General features: G+C 38.2%; 1 protein-coding gene across 5 annotated transcripts in view; it reads left to right on the plus strand.

Moving 5' to 3' along the window:
- Positions 1 to 2,889: 2,889 nt before the first annotated feature.
- SIRT5 (sirtuin 5) overlaps positions 2,890 to 21,786 on the plus strand; it is a 32,661-nt gene continuing 13,764 nt past the window's right edge. The window contains exons 1-6 of one of the 5 annotated variants that reach the window (XM_069092425.1): positions 2,890 to 3,016; positions 8,558 to 8,700; positions 12,464 to 12,597; positions 18,163 to 18,388; positions 20,190 to 20,277; positions 21,275 to 21,328. In XM_069092425.1, the coding sequence (XP_068948526.1) occupies positions 8,577 to 8,700; positions 12,464 to 12,597; positions 18,163 to 18,388; positions 20,190 to 20,277; positions 21,275 to 21,328 (626 nt within the window). In that variant the 5' untranslated portion in view covers positions 2,890 to 3,016; positions 8,558 to 8,576. Of the gene's footprint in view, positions 3,017 to 3,138; positions 3,389 to 8,557; positions 8,701 to 12,463; positions 12,598 to 18,162; positions 18,389 to 20,189; positions 20,278 to 21,274; positions 21,329 to 21,786 lie in introns of those variants that run through there. The other 4 variants (XM_069092428.1, XM_069092426.1, XM_069092430.1 and 1 more) reach the window with 4 other exon arrangements.

Raw genomic sequence — 21,786 nt, forward strand, 5'->3', positions numbered from 1 at the left:
TTAGCACATTAGATTTGTGTAAAGATTTTCATTTTATATAGTCAAAACTGTTCATTTTATCTTATCTTGTGTGATCCTCTCTCTAAACTTGTTTAGTAATGAACTCTTCCCTTATCCATAAATCTGAAATGTAATTTCTTCCTCACTCTTCTAATGTTAAGGATGTTAACTTTTATATCTAAATTACATATCCATTTGGAGATTATCATGGTATACATTGTGAGGTATTGGTCTAACCCTATCTTCTGCCAGGCTGCTGTCCAATTTTCCCATCAATTTTGTAAACATCGAGTCTTTCCCCCACCAATCAGTGTCTTTAAATTTATCAGACTCCGTGTTACTATGTTTGCTTCCAAATGTTGTGTACCTCATCTCTTCCATTGTTTCACTTTTTTTTTTATCAATACCAAATCATTTTAACGATTACTACTTTGTAAGATAGCTTGAGATCTGGTACTGATAGAATCCTTTCCTTCCCACTTTTTTTCATTATTAACCTTGAGTTTCTTGTCCTTTTATTTCTCCACATGAATTTCATTATTATTTTTTCTAGCTCTATAACATATACTTTGGAGAGTTTGCCACTGCATTGAATAAGTAAGTGTAGCAGCAACTACCCCAAGCGTCCTCAGGGTTTGCTGCCAATACAGGTTCTTGGATCTGCTTTGATAAAGGAAAGCAACTCAAAATGGGTTAACAAGCTTACTTTAATCAGTCAGACATATATCGTTTACCTTGTTCAGGGGAAAAGGTCAGCACCCCGAACTTCAAAGTACACAGACAGAATTATCAAGACAGAAACAGATCTAGTAGACATATTTCAGACTGTCCAACCATTACATCCATACCCAATCAACATCTGGCTTTCAACATCTGGGTTTTTCAAAGGGGGGGGGCCCTCTGGACAACGGCTTCCCAGAATCCAGATCAAATCACAGAACACTTCTCAAAGTGAGCCCCAAAACAAAGCTACACATCAGGGCTTATATAGCCTTCTCCTGGCTCAGAGAATGTAAAAACCTTCTGGACCCATTGGCCAATCAAGAAGTATCTACTGAAAAACAAGCCTCCCACCCCAGGCTCCAGGTGCACTTTAGCCTAGGGGCAGGGAAGATCTTTAAATTTGCATTTCCATTACAGTAAGTTAATTTAAGTAATATGTTTATTCTCTTTAGGGTTTCAATTTTCCCATATGCCCCTTCCATCATCATACATTATTATAATCCCATGTTTTGCTAATGAGGTTCTCATTCTACTAGGAATAATATATATAAGATAATATACATACACATGTATACAATAGATATCTATTAGATATAGATATTATATGTGTATGTGTATATTATATATACATGTATGCATATATGTGTATACAATACATATACAGATAATATACATAAGGTTTATCAAGCAAGAACAGTAGTAACTTTGGAATACCTGGTCATTGACCCCTCACTGGTTTAGACCAGATCTGTCCTTATCCTGGCCTGAGGGTCCCAAGGCTGCTGTCTGCTTTCTGATTGGTTGGGTCCACCTGCTGTCTGCTAACTTCCTTTATTTTACTTCAGTAATGTCTAGCAGTCCTATGGAAACCCAACTCCTACTGTTTCTCACAATTTATTATCAGTGGTCTTTACTGTAGTAGTTTTTAGTTAAGTGGAAACTTAATCCTTTGCTGTCTCTCACACCTCTAATATGTGGCTGTCGACTACTTGCTAATATTTTGTTTAACATTTTTATTTAAAAATAGATACTAGTCTATGGTTTTCTTGCTCTACTTTGTCTCTTCTTGGTTTAGGTATCAAGACCATATTTGTATCATAGATTTGGAGGAATGGAAGAGTATCTTCTTTTCTTATACTGCATTTTATGAATTATTGGAATGAATTTTTTGATTGTTTCATCAGATTCACTTGGGAATCCATCTGGTCCTGGGGTTTTTTTTCATTGTGTTCATTTATAGTTTATTCAATTTCGTTTTCTAAAACTGGGTTATTTCTAAAGTCAATTTGTTTCTTTCATTACGTGTTTTATATTTTTTGTTAAGTATCCCACTACTTTTATGTTTCTGTCAATGCCAAGTTAGCCCTTCATGAATAAAGAGAATGTTCTCCTTCCTAGGGAAAAAAAGGTGTGAGACAATTTCAAGAAAGGAGCCCACGATGTCAACAAAACCAGGGGTGTCAGATGTCAATGAACAAATGCTCCAAGTATAGGTAATGAAACAAGGTGACCTAGAATGCCTAACAAAAAGAGGTATATTTAGACTTAAATAGCATCACTAAGATTTGGTGGGATGGTAGTAACAACTAGAGTATGAACTTCTTTAAAAGCAAAAAAGTACAAATAATAGTGGAATAGTACTGTATGTTATTCCAATGAGAAAATCTGGCAACCAGAAGGAACAAGCATGGTGGTGAGCGGCTGGATAAAGGTCAGTAGAGGAAAAAGCAGAAGCAAGGTGGTTAAACCAGGTCCTCCTCCCGCATCTATCTAGTTGGTTTGCTCGACCTCTTTCCACTAGACTCCCTGAGGACAAGGGCTGTCTTTGACCTCTTTTTTTTGCACGCCCAGCGCTTAGCACCGGTCCTGGCACAGGCTAGACTTCAGGAGGTTAACTGGCCTTGACTCAGGGGGAGTATACTATTCATTACAGACACCTGCAGCCCAGCTGCTGCAGGGAACAGTAGGTGATGCACCAGAGTCACGCTTCCACGGCCACACCACACTTGGTGTTGGTGCTTTGATTGACTCCTGGGGACTGCGTTCTCTCCCCTCCCCCACCCTCATTATGCAACTGGGCCCCAGCAACGAGGGCTCCGCTGGGTGGCACCAAAGTTCCCGGAGCGTGATTGACAGCGCAGTCTCCGCCCTCCTCCCGCCCCCTTTCTACCGTCCCTCTCCTTCTCTCCCTACTTCCCTCCCCGGGGGCGGACAGCTGGAGCCGCTGCTGGGCGTTGGGGGGTGGTCTAACACCCGGTGTTTCCTTCTGCCCCGCCGTAGACTTCCCCTGCAGGTGGGTGCTAGCCGCGGAGGTGGGGCTGCCGCCGCCCGGATCCCCCGCCCCTCCTCCTGCCTAGACACCGCTGGGCTTTTGCCTGGGTGGGGGCTCCCTCCTCCCCAGCCCGCTAGTCCCCGCCCGGCTCCCGCCCTTAGCGGAAGGCTGAAAGGGAGAGTGCGAGCTAGGTCCCCGCCTGCAGCTGCAGCGGGCCTCGGGGGTGGCCGAGGGTAAAGGAGGGCTGCGAGGAGCGTGCGGTCCGGGGAGCCCCGGAGGCGGGGTTTGCCCACGGGCTGGGAAGGAAAGATTGCAGCTCGTGCTGCGGGGGCAGAAACCACTTCTAAAGGCCCCAAACGGCGCGGTCGAGACTTCCACCCCACCCCCTCCCGGGTAGGCCAGAGAAGGGGTGGTCCTCTTTGTTGTCTGTCTTTGATGGTTTCAGGGTCAGGTCTGTCCCCTTCCTCCCCACCGCCAATGGGCAGCACGCCCTCCGGCTCCCTCGACCTTGACCGCAGCTGGTACCGGGTGAAGCGTGGTAGGCACGTGCTGAGCCCTGGAGCGCCTTACCCCCCCCCCCCCCCCCCCCGGGGAGAAGTGGGAGACCCCGCGCAGCGGGCACTGAGAGCGAGGCCGGGTTAGCCGCAGGATTTCTAGGCCTACGTGTCTATTTTATTTTCAAAGAATTTTTTTATTAGTTTTATTTGTTTACACATCACCTTCCTCCCCCTGTGGCTGCCCTATCCTGAGAGCCTTCATTTAAGAAAACAGTTCCAAGCTGGGAGAAGAGATGAACTTTATATAGTATTTATTAAAGCGCTTGTTCTGAGCCAAACATTGGAGATACAAAGAAATGGAAACCAATCCCCAAACGCCCCAGACCCTGCCCGCAGGGCGCTTACATTCTAACCTCCTAGTGAATTAAAACGGATGGTCGGTAGGTGGGTGGTTTGACCTGGGGCAGTCTGGCAGGCACCCCGCTAATCGCGAGAACGGAGGGAGAAGGTGCATTCTTATTTGTTCTGCGGCAAGCCGAGCCCAGTCTCTTTCCAGGGCTTGTGTGCTGTTTTCGGGTGTTGTGTTGTAGTAGCGTTGTTTGTTTTTTTCTCATTCTTCGTACTTCCATTTGCTATTATTCTTTATATCATATAAGTCTTTCTGTCCTTCATCCTTTATATTCATATTGATATTTCTTCCTCCAACTATGTTTTCATCAATTTCCAGGAAGGAATTTCCACTTCCAGTCAGATCCTCACTGGGGTCATATTGTCAAAGGGTGTTAGAGAGGAGTGTACCTGGCTCAGCTTTAGCTCCACCACACCAAGTTAGCTCTCACTTGCTTTCTTTTTTAACCACAAAGTAATATTCTATTACATTCATATACCACAATTTGCTTATCTATTCCTTAATTGATTGACATCTACTTTTCAGGGGGTTGTTTTGTTTTTGCTAGTACAAAAAAATCTGATTGTACTTTGGTGTACTGTAAGGGATCTTTCTGTCTTTGACCTCCTTAGGGTATATGCCTAGGGGTAGGATCTCTGGGTCCCAGAGTATGGTCATGTTAGTCATTTTCTTATGTGTCTACTGTTTTTCCTTTTTAACTGAATCCCACTAATTTTGCTTGGAAAAAGCAAGCAGCTATGTAAAAGAGAATATGAGCTTATGTAAAATACAACTTTTATTGGACTTTTGAGCAATTGTACTGGGAAGAACACTGAATTTGGACAGTCCTAGCTCCCGATTTTCAAGTAATTTTGCTGAGTCTCAGTTTCCTCCTATATAAAATGGGAATGACAACATTCATGCTACCTATTGCACAGGAGGGAAACACTTTACAAAATTTTATACCCTTGAAGACATTGGATCATAAAGTTTCATGGTGGTGAGTCAAGTAGTATGGAAAGGACACTGGATTTGGAACTAGAAGATAAAGTTTAAATCTAGTTTCTAGGGAAATGACTCTACTTTTAGTAACATCAGGTAAAATATATCTCCAAGTAAGGGGAACTTATCTCAAAAAAGGATAACATAGGGAAATATTTAACAAATCTCTTTGTGAATCTTACTGACAGGTGATTAATTTTCAAATAATGTGTTCTTTCTCTCAAGTGAGATTGTACCTCAATTTCTTCATCTGTAAAATTATTTTAATACTGTTTCCTACAAAAGTTAATGTGAAGCAGGTACCACAAGAAAGAGGAAAAGGGAACTTTCAACGTTTAATCAAGTCATCCAAAGGCTGGTAGCCAGTAGCCTTCCTTTTCTCTTGAAACAATCTTATAAGGAAGCATTTAGCAATAGTCCTTTTCTCTAAGACAGTCATCCAGAAAATGTAACCATTAGCTGTATTAGCTGCCCTTTTCTTCTAATCTCACTTGAGAGAAAGAACACATCATTTGAAAATTAGTCACCTGTCATTAAGATTCACAAAGAGATTTGTTAAATATGTCCCTATGTTACCCTACCTTTTTGAGATAAGTTCCCCTTACTTGGAGATATGTTTTACCTGATGTTACTAAAAGTAGAGGAAGATTCTCTGTTAAATATTATGCCAATGAATTTCTTATATATCTTTCATATTTTTGTTAATTATATTATTCAGAAAACCAGATGTATTAGGAAAAGGGAGTCACACATGTATATAAGGAAGCTGTGAATGAATATGTGCAATGCAGATACATATATGTGTATATATTTTATATGCTACATATATTTATTAGGTATTTATAGATTATGTACATATATACCTATATTTATGTATTCTTTTTACCCTGATTTAATTGAAAAAATACCTCAGAGGTTTCTTATTAATTATTGACCTTTAGTTCCTGTAGATGATATGGCCTTTCTTCATTTTTTGGTAAAAACTTTGAGCTCATGGATAAGCCAGGGTGACGAGATACTTCTTTATTGTATGAGAAAGGACCAAAGTCCTACTTTCAAACTATTACTTTCTTCTAGGACCTGCATTAGCAAAGGCCTGGATACCTCAGAGATACCACTGGCCTAGCAGAATCTATACAAGGTGGAACTGCCCAAGGCACAACTCATTTCTGTGTTCCTCCATCTTGACAGTTGACTGGCCCCAGTAATTTATCTCATGTTCAGTTGTTTTTCAGTCACGCCCAACTCTTCATGAGCCCCTTTGAGGTTTTCTTGGCAAAGATACTAGAATGGTTTGCCATTTCCTTCTCCAGCCCATTTTGCAGCTGAGGAAAGTGAGGTAAACAAGGTGAAGTGACTTGTTCAGGATTATGTAGCTAATAAGTGTCTGAGACCAGAATTAACTCAGGAAAATGAGTCTTCCTGACTTCAAGCCTACTTCTCTATCCTCTGTCACCTACCTGCCCCATCTCATGTTACTAATAATGATTTGTGTGCCAAAAATAGCATGAAACCCATCCAGGAAATAGAGAGTTGGAAGAGTACAATCTATATACAAGCCTGATGGGGAGTAAAAATTTGGGCATTGATGGACAGCACAAGGGTGGTTCTTTGACCATCTATAATTGGAGAATGTCTAATAAAGTTATGTTTTAAATAGGATAGGTTAGCTCATCCTTTAAAGGAGCTTCACTTTGAATCACTTTGTGAAGTAAAAATTATTCTGCAGTATAACTAAACCTTGTTTGTTTTTTCAGTTAGCAGGCATTTATTTTCTGTCTTCAACTACTCCAATTTTACAAGAAAAAATAAAGTTCTTGTAACAAATATACGTAGTCAAGCAAAACATAGTGCTTACATTGGCCACATCCAAAATAATTCACTTCTCAGTCTGTACCCTGCATCCATTCACTTCTCTCTCAGATAGTGGCTCATAGATTTCAATTATGTGGCCTCTGGAATTGTGGTTGGTCATTGCATTGATCAGAGATCTTAAATCTGTATTTATAATGTTGTTATTCAGAAGTGTATTGGAGTTGGCAAAAAAGGCTAACAACTAATTGTTAAATATACCTCATAAATGGCAAATGCTACAAATTAGGACTTTATTGTTTTATTAATTGTTTCAACTCAAGAAAGTGATGGAGAAAATGTTAATAGAATAGATTAAACTTAAGAGTGTGTCATGTATACATTTCCACCCCCCAGGAGGTTGTTAAATATTTACTACCACACCCCTGTTGTTTATTGTATAAATTGTTCTCCTGTTTCTGCTCATTTGACTCTTGAATCAATTCATACAAGTTTTTATGAAATTGTCCTCTTTATCATTTCTTGTGACACAATAGTATTCAATTACATTTGTAAAGCATGTGTGTTGCTCATTTAGTTTATGTGTATACACAAAGTATGTCTAGATGTGGCTTGCAGGAAAGCATAAATAGATGATAACTCCAAAGTTTTTTCCTCCCATCCTTCTCTCCAAGAGATTAAAATCTAGCAACAGACCCCTTGGTTAAGAACTCCTGCTCTAGGCAGATTTCAGAAAAACCTGGAAAGACTTAGGTGAACCGATGCCGAGTGAAGTGAGCAGAACCAGGAGAATACTATACACAGTAATAGCAACATTGTGTGATGATCAACACTGATAGACTTAGTTCTTCTCAGTAATACAATGATCCAAGACAATTCCGAAAGGCTCATGATGGAAAATGCTATCCATATCCAGAGAAAAAGCTGTAGAGTCTGAATGCATATTGAAGCATGCTATTTTCTCTTTTTTTCCCCTTTCTCTTGGTTTTTCCCTTTTGTTCAGATTCTTCTTTGATAACATGACTAATGTGGACATATATTTAATATGACTGTGAATGCATAGCCTATATCAGGCTGCTTGCCATCCTGGGGAGGGGGGAGAGAAATTTGGAACTCAAAATCTTATAAATGAATGTTGAAATCTTTACATGCAGTTGGAAAAAATGCCATACTACTAAGTGGAGAGCCAGAGGGAGAAGAACCCCTGCTCTCACCTCTCCTAGCACTTTATCTGTGTCTCTTCAATGCATTTGTCACGTTCTGTGTACCTCATGGTATTTTAAATATTTGTGTTCATGTTTATCTCCTCTACTAGATGGAAAAAGGTATTCATTCAACAGGTCTTGATTAAATGCAAAGCTCTATAATAAGTTCGATAATCCTGTCATGGAGTTTACAATCTGGTGAAGGCTGGGGGAGAAGGAAGAAGCAGGAAAGAGAACACATACATCAAGATGCAATGCTATACAATAAATGCATGTATAGAGATATGAAATACCTGTATGTATAGAATACGTGATGAGTATAAAAGGATTTTGCAAGGTAACCAAGGTGTTCAGAAAAGGTGTTTTCAAAGAAGAAACATTTGAAATAGGTCTTGAAGGATGGGTGGGATGTAGAAGACAGAATTATTCTTGTAACCGGAATGGCATAAACAAAGATATGAATGAATCAGTTGATCAATAGATCAGTCAAAAACATTGAAGTGCTTCCTACGAATCACACACTGTAGGTGCTGGGGGTATGAAGGATAGAGGTGTATCCTTCTTAGTGCCTAAGAAATCCTAGTGAGTGCTTGTTGAATGAGTAGCAACCGAAGAAGTGTTTTCTGATTATGTCCGTTATATTTTTACTCCCTTCAAGAATTATTAAGGAAATCCTGATGAGTCTGTTCCATTTTGCAACTAGACATCTGATTCTCCAAGTGCTTCGTGAATTGGGATTGAAGGCTCGTCCAGCCCATAAAACCTTAAAGACTTGTGTAGCAATGTCTCATCCAAGTACAAGTAAGAACTTTATAGCTCTTCAACCTATTTCATTTTCCACATGACTTTTGAAAGATATGAAGATTATGATTGTTTATCAGAGAGCTAAAGGTGGCACAGGGAACTTCGATAAACATTTACTAAGGATCTGTTGTGTGCCAGGCACTGTGCTTAAAAGAGGCAAAAGGTGGTCCCTGCCCCCCAGGAATTTACAATCTAATGACGCTTAATGGTAAAACTGCACCTAGAGAAAACTGAAAATATAGGCTTCCTTGTTTTCATAGCTCCCATGTGACTTTCTGTGCTTTGTACCATCCTAACCACCCCACCCTCTCCAGAGCCTAAAAACTTGTTTTCAGTCATTTATACCTTGATGGGAATTTAATTCTCTGTGTTAGCTCTCCCACATATATTTGCATTTAATACCTTTTCTCTAAGTGTGAAACGAAAGTCAGTTAAGGAATTTCTGGATTTTCATTCCTTCAAGGTTGAAGAATTTGCCAGGATACCTCCTCTATTATTTCCCAAGGTTTTTTGTTGTTGTTTTTTTAAATCAGCTGAGAAATATTTTTGTTTAAAATTTTACAGTTTTTTAATATAACTAAATTTGAAGCCTAGTCTCAAAGAATTCAATAATTATTTTTTCCTTTTTTTATGTGGTAATTTTAAATTCATTAATTTTTAAAAATTAACTTAATTTAATGTGGTAATTAATTTTTAATAGTAGCAACCTTTTAATAATCTGTTCCCCAAAATGAAAATGCTTTGGAAAGACCTTCAAGGTTAAAGAGTTTTAAAATATCTTTCTATTGTCATACTTTCTTGACCTTCCACAAAACCTAATCTCAGGAACAAGCATAGTATTGGTATCAGTCACTTACAAACTATTCATACAGAAAACATGGCCAGAGAAAGGAAACGCAACAAAATTACAGCTTTTAAATCTTTGATCACAAGGGAGTCTCTCTTTAGGAGGTTTTTGAATATTAATCTCACCTGGTCATATTTATTAAATTTTGCAAGCTACAGAATAAGCCTTTTATCTCCAGAATATACTTTAAATAATTTTCGTTTTTGCTCTCCAAAAACTAGGAACATTGATTCGGTGTTTATGATTTACTTAATAGTATTTGAATATAGCATCCATGCAGACAGTAGCTAAGTGCTGTTACCCTTTAAAAAAAATTTTTTTTGGAGGGGGGAAGGCAAGGCAATTGGGGTGACTTGCCTAAGGTCACACAGCTAATGTTAAATGTCTGAGGTCAGATTTGAACTCAGGTCCATCTGACTCCAGGGCTGGTGCTCTATTCACTGTGCCACCTAGCTGCCCCTAAAAATATTTTTAAACTACTTACACATTTTCATATTGGCTTTCCTAGTGTTTTAGTAAATTGATTAGATCAGTACAGACTGCTTCAGTGAGATCAATTATCCTTATTTGAGTTCCTTTAGAATTAACATTTGTAGTCCCAAGGTAGCCATTTTGGCTTTGTTTTTTTTTAATGTCTTTTTCAGGTGATTTCCCAAAGTTATAGATGTTTCAGCAAAGGGTTGAGGTGATTGGGACCAAAGTGGTATGAAGAACTAGATGAACTGTTTCTTCTAACCCAGTGATTTGCAAAGTGTAGTCTTCAGAAGAGGGTCCCCAAAATCCCAAGATCTTTGGGATAAAAATTATTTTCTTAATAATTCCAAAACATCTATTAAAATACTCTTCCCTTTTCCAACTACATCTGTCTGTGAGGCTGAATTGTTGCAATGCCATGCACAAGCAGCTTTCCAGAAGAATGCTACTATGAACAGCTTTTAAGATTCTGATTACACAGTATAGTGATCACTCTATTCCATAACAAAAGCAAAACATTCACAGAAAATCAAGGTACAGCATTCACGATATTACAACTTATCACAGAAAATCACAATATAATATTCACAAGATAGTCTCAAAGTAAAATAGTGAGTTAACTCAATCAGTCACTTATCAGTAGTCTCAAAGTACATAATCAAAGTCTTCCACTCTTGGGGCAAAGTCTTGATTAATTTAATCAGTCACTTATCAGTAACAATATCTCAAAGTACAATAGTCAGTCTTTCATTCTTGGGGCAGCTAAGTTAACTCAATCAGTCACTCATCAGTAATGATATCTCAAAGTACAATAGTCAAAGTCTTCCACTCTTGGGGCATAGTCTTGATTAACTCAATCAGTCACTTATTCAGCATTATTACTTATGATTACTAAGTATCATACACAAAACCCTCAACCTTTAGGTCACTAGTGAACTATAATTCCATAATTAGTCAGTACCCAAGGAGAGGTCTTTTCATCTTGACTTGGGGCCGGTTCTCAGATTCCCTGGATCCCCTTCCATGGTCCCAGATTCTACCTGGATTCACTAGCCTGTCACCTGGGTTCAATGGCAGATAGCTTCCAGTTCCTTGACCAGCTCTCTGGGCAGGTCCTGCTCCACACTGAAACCAGACCAGGGTCTGGTCCATGTCAGATCCTTTGCCGCTGCTACTCCAGGGAATTCAAGGCTCAACCAAGCCACAAACAAACAAAGGCTCAACATCCCAGTCATGTTTCCTTAGTCACCTGGGCTCCTGGCTCCGGGCTCCCATCCAGAAGAAAATCCAATACCACAAGCTCCCAGGAAATTCTGGCTCAGTTCTCCATTCTTGTGTAGCTGCTCTGCCACCAGATGTTAGTCTCAAGAAATTCTGACTGTGCCTCTCTGGGGCTTTTCTTATATACACAGCGTTAGCTACTTCCTGTTTTAGCCAACCCCTTCCTGTTACTAATGTAACAGGAGACAGGAGTTCGTACCTTCTGTTTCCCCAATAGAGACTTGATCAGTTACTAAATGTTAAGTACCTGCTACCTTTGTCAACACAAAGGGATCTATCTTCAAATTCAAAATTACTTACCATTACAATTGTTATTGTATACTTAAGCCAAGACAGTGAATCCCAAGAGATTAAATACAGAAGCAGATATGAGGATCCAGCTGTCTTTTATGAAGCCAGAGTTTAAAGAGGTTTTCAAAGATATATGAAACAGTGCCACTCTTTTCACTAATTTCTTCTCATTTTGGAAAATATTTTTGTATAAAAATAATTTCTCACATAAAATTTACAAAAATAGTTAATATGTAAAATGGTTTTCTCTTGTTTTTAAATGAATTAGTAAATGTTTTAAATTTCTAATATTGATAGATACCTCGATGTAGATATATAATAATATAAATATAGATATGTGTAAATAAGCAAATATATGTAAATGATTTTAATTTAAATAATCCAAATTTAAATATATCTAAATAATAAATGTAGATATAAATCACATAAACAAAAGCTCTTTGGGAGCCTCAGAAATTTTTAAGAGTGCTTTTTAAAGGGTTCCTGAGACCAAAAAGTTTAAGAACAACTGCTTTAGTCCTCTGCCATATTAAGCACATAGCTCCAGGGCTGTAGGAGGAGTTCATTTCCTTTCTCCCTTTGACAATAGAGCAGGATTTCCCTTTTATTTTTGTTGATACACCGTACAAAGTGGTGGAGGCAAGAAAGTGGTAAAATAGAATCAATATGTATAACGATACTGGATTTGAAATATATTTCTTATTGCAGAGTAATTTTTTTTTAGGTTAAAATGCATGAGCCCAATTATAAGGTATGAATCCTATTTGGCTTTAAAACCATAGGAAATGGGCACATGTGAATACGTGGCTATGTGTGCATATGAATAATACATTGAGTTTATCTTTTTTATGCCTTCTTGTTTTTTAGACATGACAGATTTTAGGAGATTCTTTGCCAAGGCAAAGCACATAGCCATTATTACAGGGGCTGGGGTCAGTGCTGAAAGTGGTGTGCCAACGTTCAGAGGACCTGGTGGTTTCTGGAGAAAATGGAAAGCCGAGGTTGGTGTTACATTCAGAAGTTTAACAGTGTTCTGTGACTAGCCTGATGACTGATAATGTTAAAGTGGGCTTTCTCTTAATTTTGGTATTAGCCCTATGTGCTGGGTGAGGCTGATCCAGTGGCCCAGCCTTGGGATTGGAAGGAAGAATACAAGACAAAGGATATGAACAGGTAGTTTGCAAAAGAAGAAATAAAAGCTATCAGCCATCATATGAAAAAACCGTATTCTAGCCCATTTAATAATAAGAGAAATACAAATGAAAACCATTTTTAGATTCCAACTCACCCATCAGACCTGAAAAAGATGACAAAAAGGGGAAATGGTAAATGGTGATGGGATTGTGAGAGGACAGTCATACTAATGTACTGTTGCTGGCACTGTGAATTGATCCAACTGTTCTAGAAAGTACAGTAATTTGGGCAAAAAGTCCCTAATATATCTACATATATATATATACACACATATGAATATGTATGTGTATATATACACATATATGTATACACATATACTTATATACATATGTATATGTGTATCTATCTATATATATACACACATACATACATATATAAAAATTGTATTTTAATCTAGAAATACCACTACTAAGCATATACTCCCCTTCCCCAAAGAGGCAAAACATCAGATATAAAGGTATCAATAGGAACAGAAATATTTATAGCTACACATATCACTGTGGAAAAAGCTTAGAGTTGTTGTTCAGTCATGTCTGACTCTATCTGATGCCATTTGGGGTTTTCTTGGCAAAGATTGGAGTGGTTTGCTACTTTCTTCTCCTGTTCATTTTATATATGAGGAAAGTGAGGCAAATAGAGTTAAATGACTTGCTTAGGGCCATACAGCTAGTACATATCAGAGGCCAGATTTGAACTCATAAAGATGAGTCTTCCAGGCTCAAGACCCCAAACTCTATCCACTGCACTACCTAGAGGGACTGGCTAAAGATGTAATGGAATTGTGCCATAAGAAATGACAAAAGGGACAAATTCAGAGAAACTTGGAAAGACCTGTATGGATTAATGTAGAGTGAAATGAGCAGAACCAAGAGAGCAATTTATCCCATGACCACAATAATGTGAAGCAAAATAACTTGGAAAAACTTGAAAATTATTGAAGAATCAATGTTCTGACTCCATAGCCTGAGGATGAAGCATGCCTTCCCACCTTTTGACAGAGAAGGAATTCTGACTGTCTTCCCTTCTCAGACGGATTCTTTTAAGAAGGCAAACTAGGCCACGTTTTGCCCCAGTTCTTACTTAGCCTTTAATTACTGAATGGGTGTTACCTCAGACAAACTGAGATTTGGGGAGACTTTAGCTTTAAAAGGCCAAGGTCTCCTACTGCATTTGGGGCCATCAGCAGTTCTCTTGACTTATGTCTTGCCACTGGATTCGATGACTCTGGAGGAGAAAGTGAGGCTGATGAATTTGCCCAGCTCTGCCTCACTTAAATCCAGTTCACTCACAACTCAAGATATCACCCTCCTGATGTCATCGGTACTCTTTGAAAGGATGAACCACAGCAACAGTGAACTAGAGGTGATGGATGAGATGCACATTTTTCAGACTTGACTAGTGTGCAAATGTGTCTTGCTTAACTAGACTTAGTTGTTACAAGGAAGGATTTTTATTTGAGGGTGGGAGGTTGAGTTGAACTGAGAGTGAGTAATAATGGGGGGGATGAAAATGAAGGAGAAGAGTGTCAATAAAACACAAGTTTACTAAGAAGAGAACAGCAGGCGGTTCGGGAAAGGAAATAAGTATGGAAATGCTGGTACTATCATCTTAAGTTTACTATACTTTATTAATTTTTTCACTTATCAAATATTTCTTTTCTCTCATTTCTACTTTCCCCTCCTATGGAGAAAGAAAAAAGAAAAACTCTTCTAACAAATAGACACTTTTTAAAAACCATATGTAATAGATAGTTTTACATACAACTTTCTTTTCTATCCTTTGTATAAAGAACATATTTATGCTTAAATTCATAATAAATTTTAATAAGGTGATTGGTTTATTTTACAATTACTATTATGAAAAAATTTTACAATTAATATTTAAGTTTATGTCAGATTATGGAGGTCCTTGTTTTCAAGGTTGAAGAGTTTAAACTTTGTGCTATAGACAATGGGAAACCATTGAGTTTTTTTTTTTAGCAAGGTAGGAGCATGAGCAAAGAGTTGTTTTAAGAAGATTTATCTTAGCAATATGGGCTGAATTAGAATGGGGAATACTACAAACAATGGTTATTAGTTGGGAGATGATTACATAATCCAAGCTAAAGTGATAAAGCTACAAGCAAAACAGTACTAGTGAAAATGTTAAGGAAGAGATGATTAGAAGAGCTATTTTGAAGGAAGAATCAGAACAACATGGTAATCAATTGGATGTGTTGGGGGCAAAAGATAAGCTTGAGGAAAGAGTCAAGTGTAACAGGTCTGGGGCTTGAGTACCTAAGACAGTGATGGTATCATTGAAGAAGTAAGAAAGGAAAACTGGTTTTCTGAGGGAAAATGAATTTAATTTTAGATATGGTGAATATGACATGATGGAAAATCAACAAGAACAGAAGTATTCCTGGAAGATTGCAGAGTGAAAGGCTAGAGGAATAACTCTGCTTGACCTCTTTCAAATATAACAGGAAAATATCAGGAGAAAGACAAACAAAAACACTTTTAGAAGTCATACTAGAAACATCCAAAGAAAAATCCCAAGCGATATGGTTTAACAGAAAACAAACACCCAAGAAATTAAAGGAAGAACTGAAATTAATTTTTTAATGTCACAAGAAGAATTAAAAGCAAGATTCAATATTTTCTTTTAAATCTCCTACGGATAAGAGAACTGATGGCAGCTAAAAATATCAAGAGTAAAATATCAAGGCTCAGGCAAGTAGAGACTGGCATGAAGAATTTGGAAATATCAGTGTGTTCAAAGTAAAGCAGGATTAGTGGAGAGAGAGAAGGGTGAATGCCTCAGTTACTCTGGGCTCAAAAGCCCAATGTTTGTATTGTTATATACACAAAGCAACTTTATAAAGTTTTTTTTTATTTTAATTATGAATTTGATAAACATCAACGAATGAGCACCTTACCTGCAAAGAATAACAAAAAGAAGATTGTATATGAAATTGGGAGTCTGTTATGTATAGCTTATTTTTTAATGTTCTGTATTAAATTTAACATGGTAGTGTAGTGCCAATACAATATTCACAGCACCTATGGTCACTATAAATATACCTGCATGGTACATAATCACAAAATATAGCAAACTCTCCATAGAGAAGGCAGAAGCAAAACATTTATTCATACACCAGAAAACCAAATCCCACCACCAGGAAACTGAATCCATCATAGCAACATAGAAGTTAATGCACCACAATGTAGCAGAAAGCCACACCATCCTTAGCCTTCCCACAAACCCGGCTGGCAAACACCAACTTTTACTCACAAGCCTGTCTGACTCCTTTGAAGGCATGCTGTCCTCTCAACCATGTCTATCTGGCCCTGACTCCCAGCTTCCTGAGGGCTCAGTTCCACCCTTTAGCAAACTCCTCCCACCACAGGCTCCATGTGACTGCATTCAGCCTATTAGGGTGCAGAGTTTATTTTCAAAGCAGGGAAGGTTTTCAAATTCCCTTAGGCTTACTAAGGGGCAGAAAAGATCTTCAAATTCCCATTACCACTATAGGTAATTACCAACATTTTCCTATTTGTGCCCCTTTCTGAATGTCCTTCTAATCATTTATGTGATTATCAGATGTTTTCATTGGTACTTGTTTTTACATCATTATTATTTTTCCCATTGTTGTTCAGTTGTGTCCTCCTCTTTGTGACCCTGTGGATCATAGCATACCAGTACTGTCCATGGAGTTTTCTTGGCACAGGTACTGGAGTGGTCTGCCATTTCCTTCTCCAGTGATTACTCCCATTACCCCCTAATAATCAGACTCCTCCCCTTCCTCACTCTCCCCCCCTCCCAAAAAAAATGGAAACCATTGCTCATAACAAGTAAGTATATCAAGCAAAATAAATTTAGCTGGAAGAGACCTCAGAGGCCTTCTAGTCCATGTCTGAAAAATATATGTTTAATATTGCTTTCATAGTCTACCACCTCTGCCAAGAGGTAGAACTCCCCAACTAGAAGCATGGAATCTGTGCTATTGCAGAAGAATGACATGTTCATAGAAGGAAGAAAGCAAAAGAAACTTTGAATAAGCAAACCTTAATCCCAAAGGGATACATAAATCTAAAGAGTCCCTTACTTAGTAAGGGCAAATATGAGCACTCCTCTGACACAGATCTCTTACCAGTTTTCCACTGGTTCAGTGTGGGGTAAGGGTCTCTTTCTTTTGGCTGTCCTGATCCTCCTCATGTTCTCTCCTGGAGTCTTCACAGTATTTCAGGAAAATCTTAACATTTTTCCCCAACTTGTATTTGTAAGATTTTTGGAATTCAAGAGCGGAACTTGATATTTAATAGGGATAAATGTAATCTTATACACTTCTTTACATGATGATTTTTTTTTTAAATCTGGATTCTGCCATCCCTTCATGGTTTCTACCAATTCCATATTGGACCAGCATACTGTCTGTGCCCTAATCCTATTCTTCAACACAGATTTTGAATAGCACAGGGTCAAAGATAGGGCACTGGCATAGTTTACCAGAGACTTCTTTCTAGGTTGACAATTGACGTTCAGCTAATTCCATTTTATTTATAGGTTTTGACATATCAAATTGTCATGCATTTAAATAATTCAGTGATAGATGAAATAATATTTCAAGCTATGACTTCATCAACGTAGATGCTTCCTCTGTCCATATACATCATAATCCTCTACTACTTGGTAGACAGTCTTAAGGCATTACTGGGGCTAAAACACGAATCACTATGCCCAGTGCTAATCCTCACTGAGTTTAACCAGGTCTTCAGATGATTAATATATATTGCTTGCTTTTAATTGTTAGAAATAGTTTATAAGGATAAAATTATGTTGGTTGGAAAGTGACAAAACAAGCATGCTATTACATTAGAGGTTCTTAACCTAGGTCTATAAACTTTAAAAAAATATATTTTGATAACTATTTCAGTATAATTAGTTTGCTTTATAATCCTATGTATTTTTTGTATGCATTTAAAAACATTATTCAGAAAGGGTTAATAAAGCTTCAGCAAGCTGCCAAAGGGGGTCTATGACACACAAAAAAGATTAAGAACCCCTCTATTTCATTAGTGATAAAACTATATGCTGTCAAATCATCTTGGACAACAATATGTCATCGTATATGTACTATTCCCTCTAGGGTTACCCCCAGTTTGTCCTGGCAGGGGTCGATTATCTCAGGTTGAAAGTACTTTGAGGGTCAGTACTGCTAAAAACTACAATGCATGAGCCCCCACCAGTATGGTTATATTTAATAGTTCCCAGCCCAGAGCCTTGAGAGACAAGGAAGAGATATATCTACTAGTTCCTAGACCTTGTGTCTCAGTTTTAGAGCTGGGGCTGACTGATCATATTTTGATAGTTCATGTATATTTCCCCTCTAGGACCTAGCCACCCCTGAGTCCTTTATGAAGAATCCCTCTCTAGTGTGGGAGTTCTACCATTACCGGCGGGAACTGATGGTGAAGAAGCATCCCAACCCAGCCCACACAGCAATTGCAGAGTGTGAGGCCCGGCTAAGTGTTCAAGGAAGGCGTGTGGTGGTCATCACTCAGAACATCGATGAGCTCCATCGAAGAGCAGGCACCAAGAACCTCCTAGAAATTCATGGTAAGGAGTCTGTCTTAGTCAAGGAGGTCTGCTCAACTACCTAGCATGATTTGGATAATACACATTTTTTAATCTGCTTTATTTTTTCCATTTCAGATGGTTAAACTGATCTTTTTTGAAAAATTACACATTCATTCATTAACATTTAAGTTTAAATTGCCAATAAGAATTAATATGTTATTTTTTTCATGAGCATTTGCATTTTCAGAAGGAATAAAGTCAAGGAAATAAGTGAGTCATTAGTGGGAAGTGGGTATTTTAAATGGGCAGGCAAAATTTAGGGCTGCCAAAATTTAGGTAACCCATTCCATTTGGGGCATAAGGCAGTCCAAGTAGCAGGTATAAATGAGACTTACATATTGCCTCCCTCCGTTCATTCTGCTGAGATCAGCTAAATTACTGAAGTACTAATTAGAAATACTAATATGCTAATTACTAGGTACTTAGAGAAGTCTAATATATGCCTAGCACTACAAGAATTGGGTTTTTGTGTGCTCTCTTTATTTTTATGTAGTTACATGGAATGGAAACGCTGGGAAAGATGTTCTGCTAAAGAATTCTTTTCCTCTCTACCACTATTATTTCTCATTCCAAAGTAACAACATTGAACTTTTTTTTAAGCAAAACTTTATTTTGAAAGTCAAAGTTATCAGGTTTTTAAAAAAATCTTCATTTGGAACATTTATCAAATATGGTCCCTGCCCTCGAGGAGATAAAATCTAATTGGAGAGACAAAGCATAGATATGTTTAACATTTGTCAGTGACTTAAATACATAGATGATGTGATTGTTTCTTTTTCAGATATCACAAAGCTGGGATGAATAGTTAATATTCTAGATGAGAGAGTCAGGATCCAAATGGACCTTGACAGGTTAGAAATTAGACTGAATATAATAAGATGAAATTCAATATAGGTAAATGCAAAGTTTAGCATTTGAATATGACACAAATATTAGATGGAAGTTAATAAACATTATTAAGCTCATCACCTGAAATGTCTTCATGGAGACTAACTCAGGCTAGATATCAACACCTCAGGTGCCTCTCCCCTCTGATTGGGGTGCTGAAGGGTGGAACTATAAACTCTGCCCAAAGCCTTCCTTGATTAGAGGCCTCCTTTTTATTGTTTACTTACTTTTCAACCTCAGAATTTTCCAGCTAACTCTATTTTCCATTAGCTGCTCTGGGTATTCTCTGGCACCCACACATGCACACACATTTTGAGTTTTCTTTTGTGTATTGCCTTTCCTTATTAGATTGTAAGTTTCTTGTGGGCAGGGACTGGGTTTTTCTTTTTGGCATCCCCAATGCTTAGCACAGAGCCTGGCACATAGTAAGTACTTAATAATGTTTACTGACTATGACAATGATTGTGACCATGGTGGGGCCCACAGTCTGGCAGTTACTTGTAAGGCCGGGTAGAATGGGGGAATGATAGAGTAGATAGGGCAATAGTGCTGGAAACAAACCCAAGCTTTCTTAGGCTCATTTGATGGTTCTGACTTTGAAGGCCTTCTATACTAGCTGATCTCTAAGGAGCCTGCTAACTTTGAAATCCTATGTTCAAAAATAGAATGACTTTATACCTTATCAAGAATGCTGATTGATGGGGTGACTAGGTGGCACAGTATATAGAGCACCGGCTCTGGAGTCAGGAGGACCTGAGTTGAAATCTGGCCTCAGACACTTAGCATGAAAACTAGCCATGTGACCTTGGGCAAGTCACAACCCCAACTGCCCTCCAAAAAGCAAAAAAGAAAAAAAAAGAATGCTGATTGTTGTTTGATTTATGTTTTTCAGGCAGCTTATTTAAAACTCGATGTCTTACTTGTGGAAATGTGGCAGAGAATTACAAGAGTCCAATCTGTCCAGCTTTAGGAGGAAAAGGGTAATTACACTATGCTCTTAAAAACAAACAAAAAAAGGGGTATATGCTATAACAGTCTAACACTGTTATCATCTTCTTAGTAGATGTAGAAGGGGGTCATTTGAAAGCTTTCTTCATGGACTTTAGACCCCAGGATTCGCACGTAGAGTAACACAACTTAGGAATATACCCAGAATTTTAAAAAGAAAAGGAACTAAATAAAATTAGCATTTAATACAGGATGTCCCAAAAGTCCTAATATAGTTATAATCTTTGATAACTTAATATCCATCTTTAGCTCTTTTAAAGCTGTATTAAGTTGTAATGACTTAAAACTTCACCAAGACTTTTGGATACTCTATGTTATGACAGCCATAGGGCTAGTGCTATTCAGTGACTATAAAAACCTAATGATTCCATGTAACTCTTTGAGGAACAAGTTTTCAGGTTATGCAAGTGATATTCTCATTTAACTATTACAATAGATGTCTATTCTCTCTGGACTATTGAAGTAACCTCCTAATTAGTCTCTCTGCGTCAGGTCTCTCTCCACTCCTACCCATAGGTAGCAAAAATTTTTCCTTAAGCTCAGGTCTGACCACTTCTTTGCCTGATAAACCCTATTGGCTCTCATCACCTCCCAGATCAAATATAAACTGCTATCTCTGGCACATAAACCCTTGATTTGTCCGAGTGCTTAGACTGCCCTCCCTCCTCACCTGCATTTCTTAGAATCCTTAGTTTCCTGGAGAACTCAGGTCAAAGCCCACCAAATGCATGAAACCTTCCCTGATTCCCTACAGCTGCTAGGACCTTCTCCCTTTGCTCCCCCCAAAATTACCTTGTATTTATTTTTTGTGTATTTATAAATGTGCATGCTGGTCCACTCTATAGAATGTAAGCTTCTTGAGGGCAGGACTTATGCCTTTGTATCTGTAATGTCTAGAATAGTTCCTGGTACTAGTAGGTGCTTCATAAAGGTTGGTTAATTGATTGATTGATCTTATTTTAACTCTAGTGCCCCAGACATTGATGTTCCAGATGCCCAAATCCCAGCTGAAAAGCTTCCTAGGTGGGTAAAAATTATTATCTGTCTCTAATGTTCCAGAAAAGAAGGGAGGAAAAACCAGGCACAGAAATCTGGAAGTTTGTGTAGTACTTTTTTTTACTCAGCTGTGAAAACTAGCCTTTGTCAAAGAAGAGAGAAATACTGGCTGCTTCTTGTTTCCCATTCCTCTTTTCTGTTGCTTTAGGGGCTGTAGGTGCTCTCAGTAAGTACACTGTGAATGAGCTTTTGTTCTTCTTATGTGAACCTCAGTTTCCTCATCTGTAGAATCAAAGGGTTGAAGTAGATGACTGTAATAGCTCTTCCACCTCTACATCTATGTCCCTCTTATAAAGAGACAATAAAAAGAATTAGAGAATTGACATAATAAGATATGGGTATAATGCCAAAGAAAATTAGGTAGACTTTTCAAAAACTGTTTCTAAGAGTGTCTCCAGGTAATTTTCAAGGAAAATCATAACAAG

The sequence above is a fragment of the Petaurus breviceps genome, unplaced genomic scaffold (genome assembly GCF_028583685.1).
Source record: "Petaurus breviceps papuanus isolate PSGF00001 unplaced genomic scaffold, PetGlider_PUasm1.0 190, whole genome shotgun sequence".
NCBI classification, from domain to species: Eukaryota; Metazoa; Chordata; class Mammalia; order Diprotodontia; family Petauridae; genus Petaurus; species Petaurus breviceps.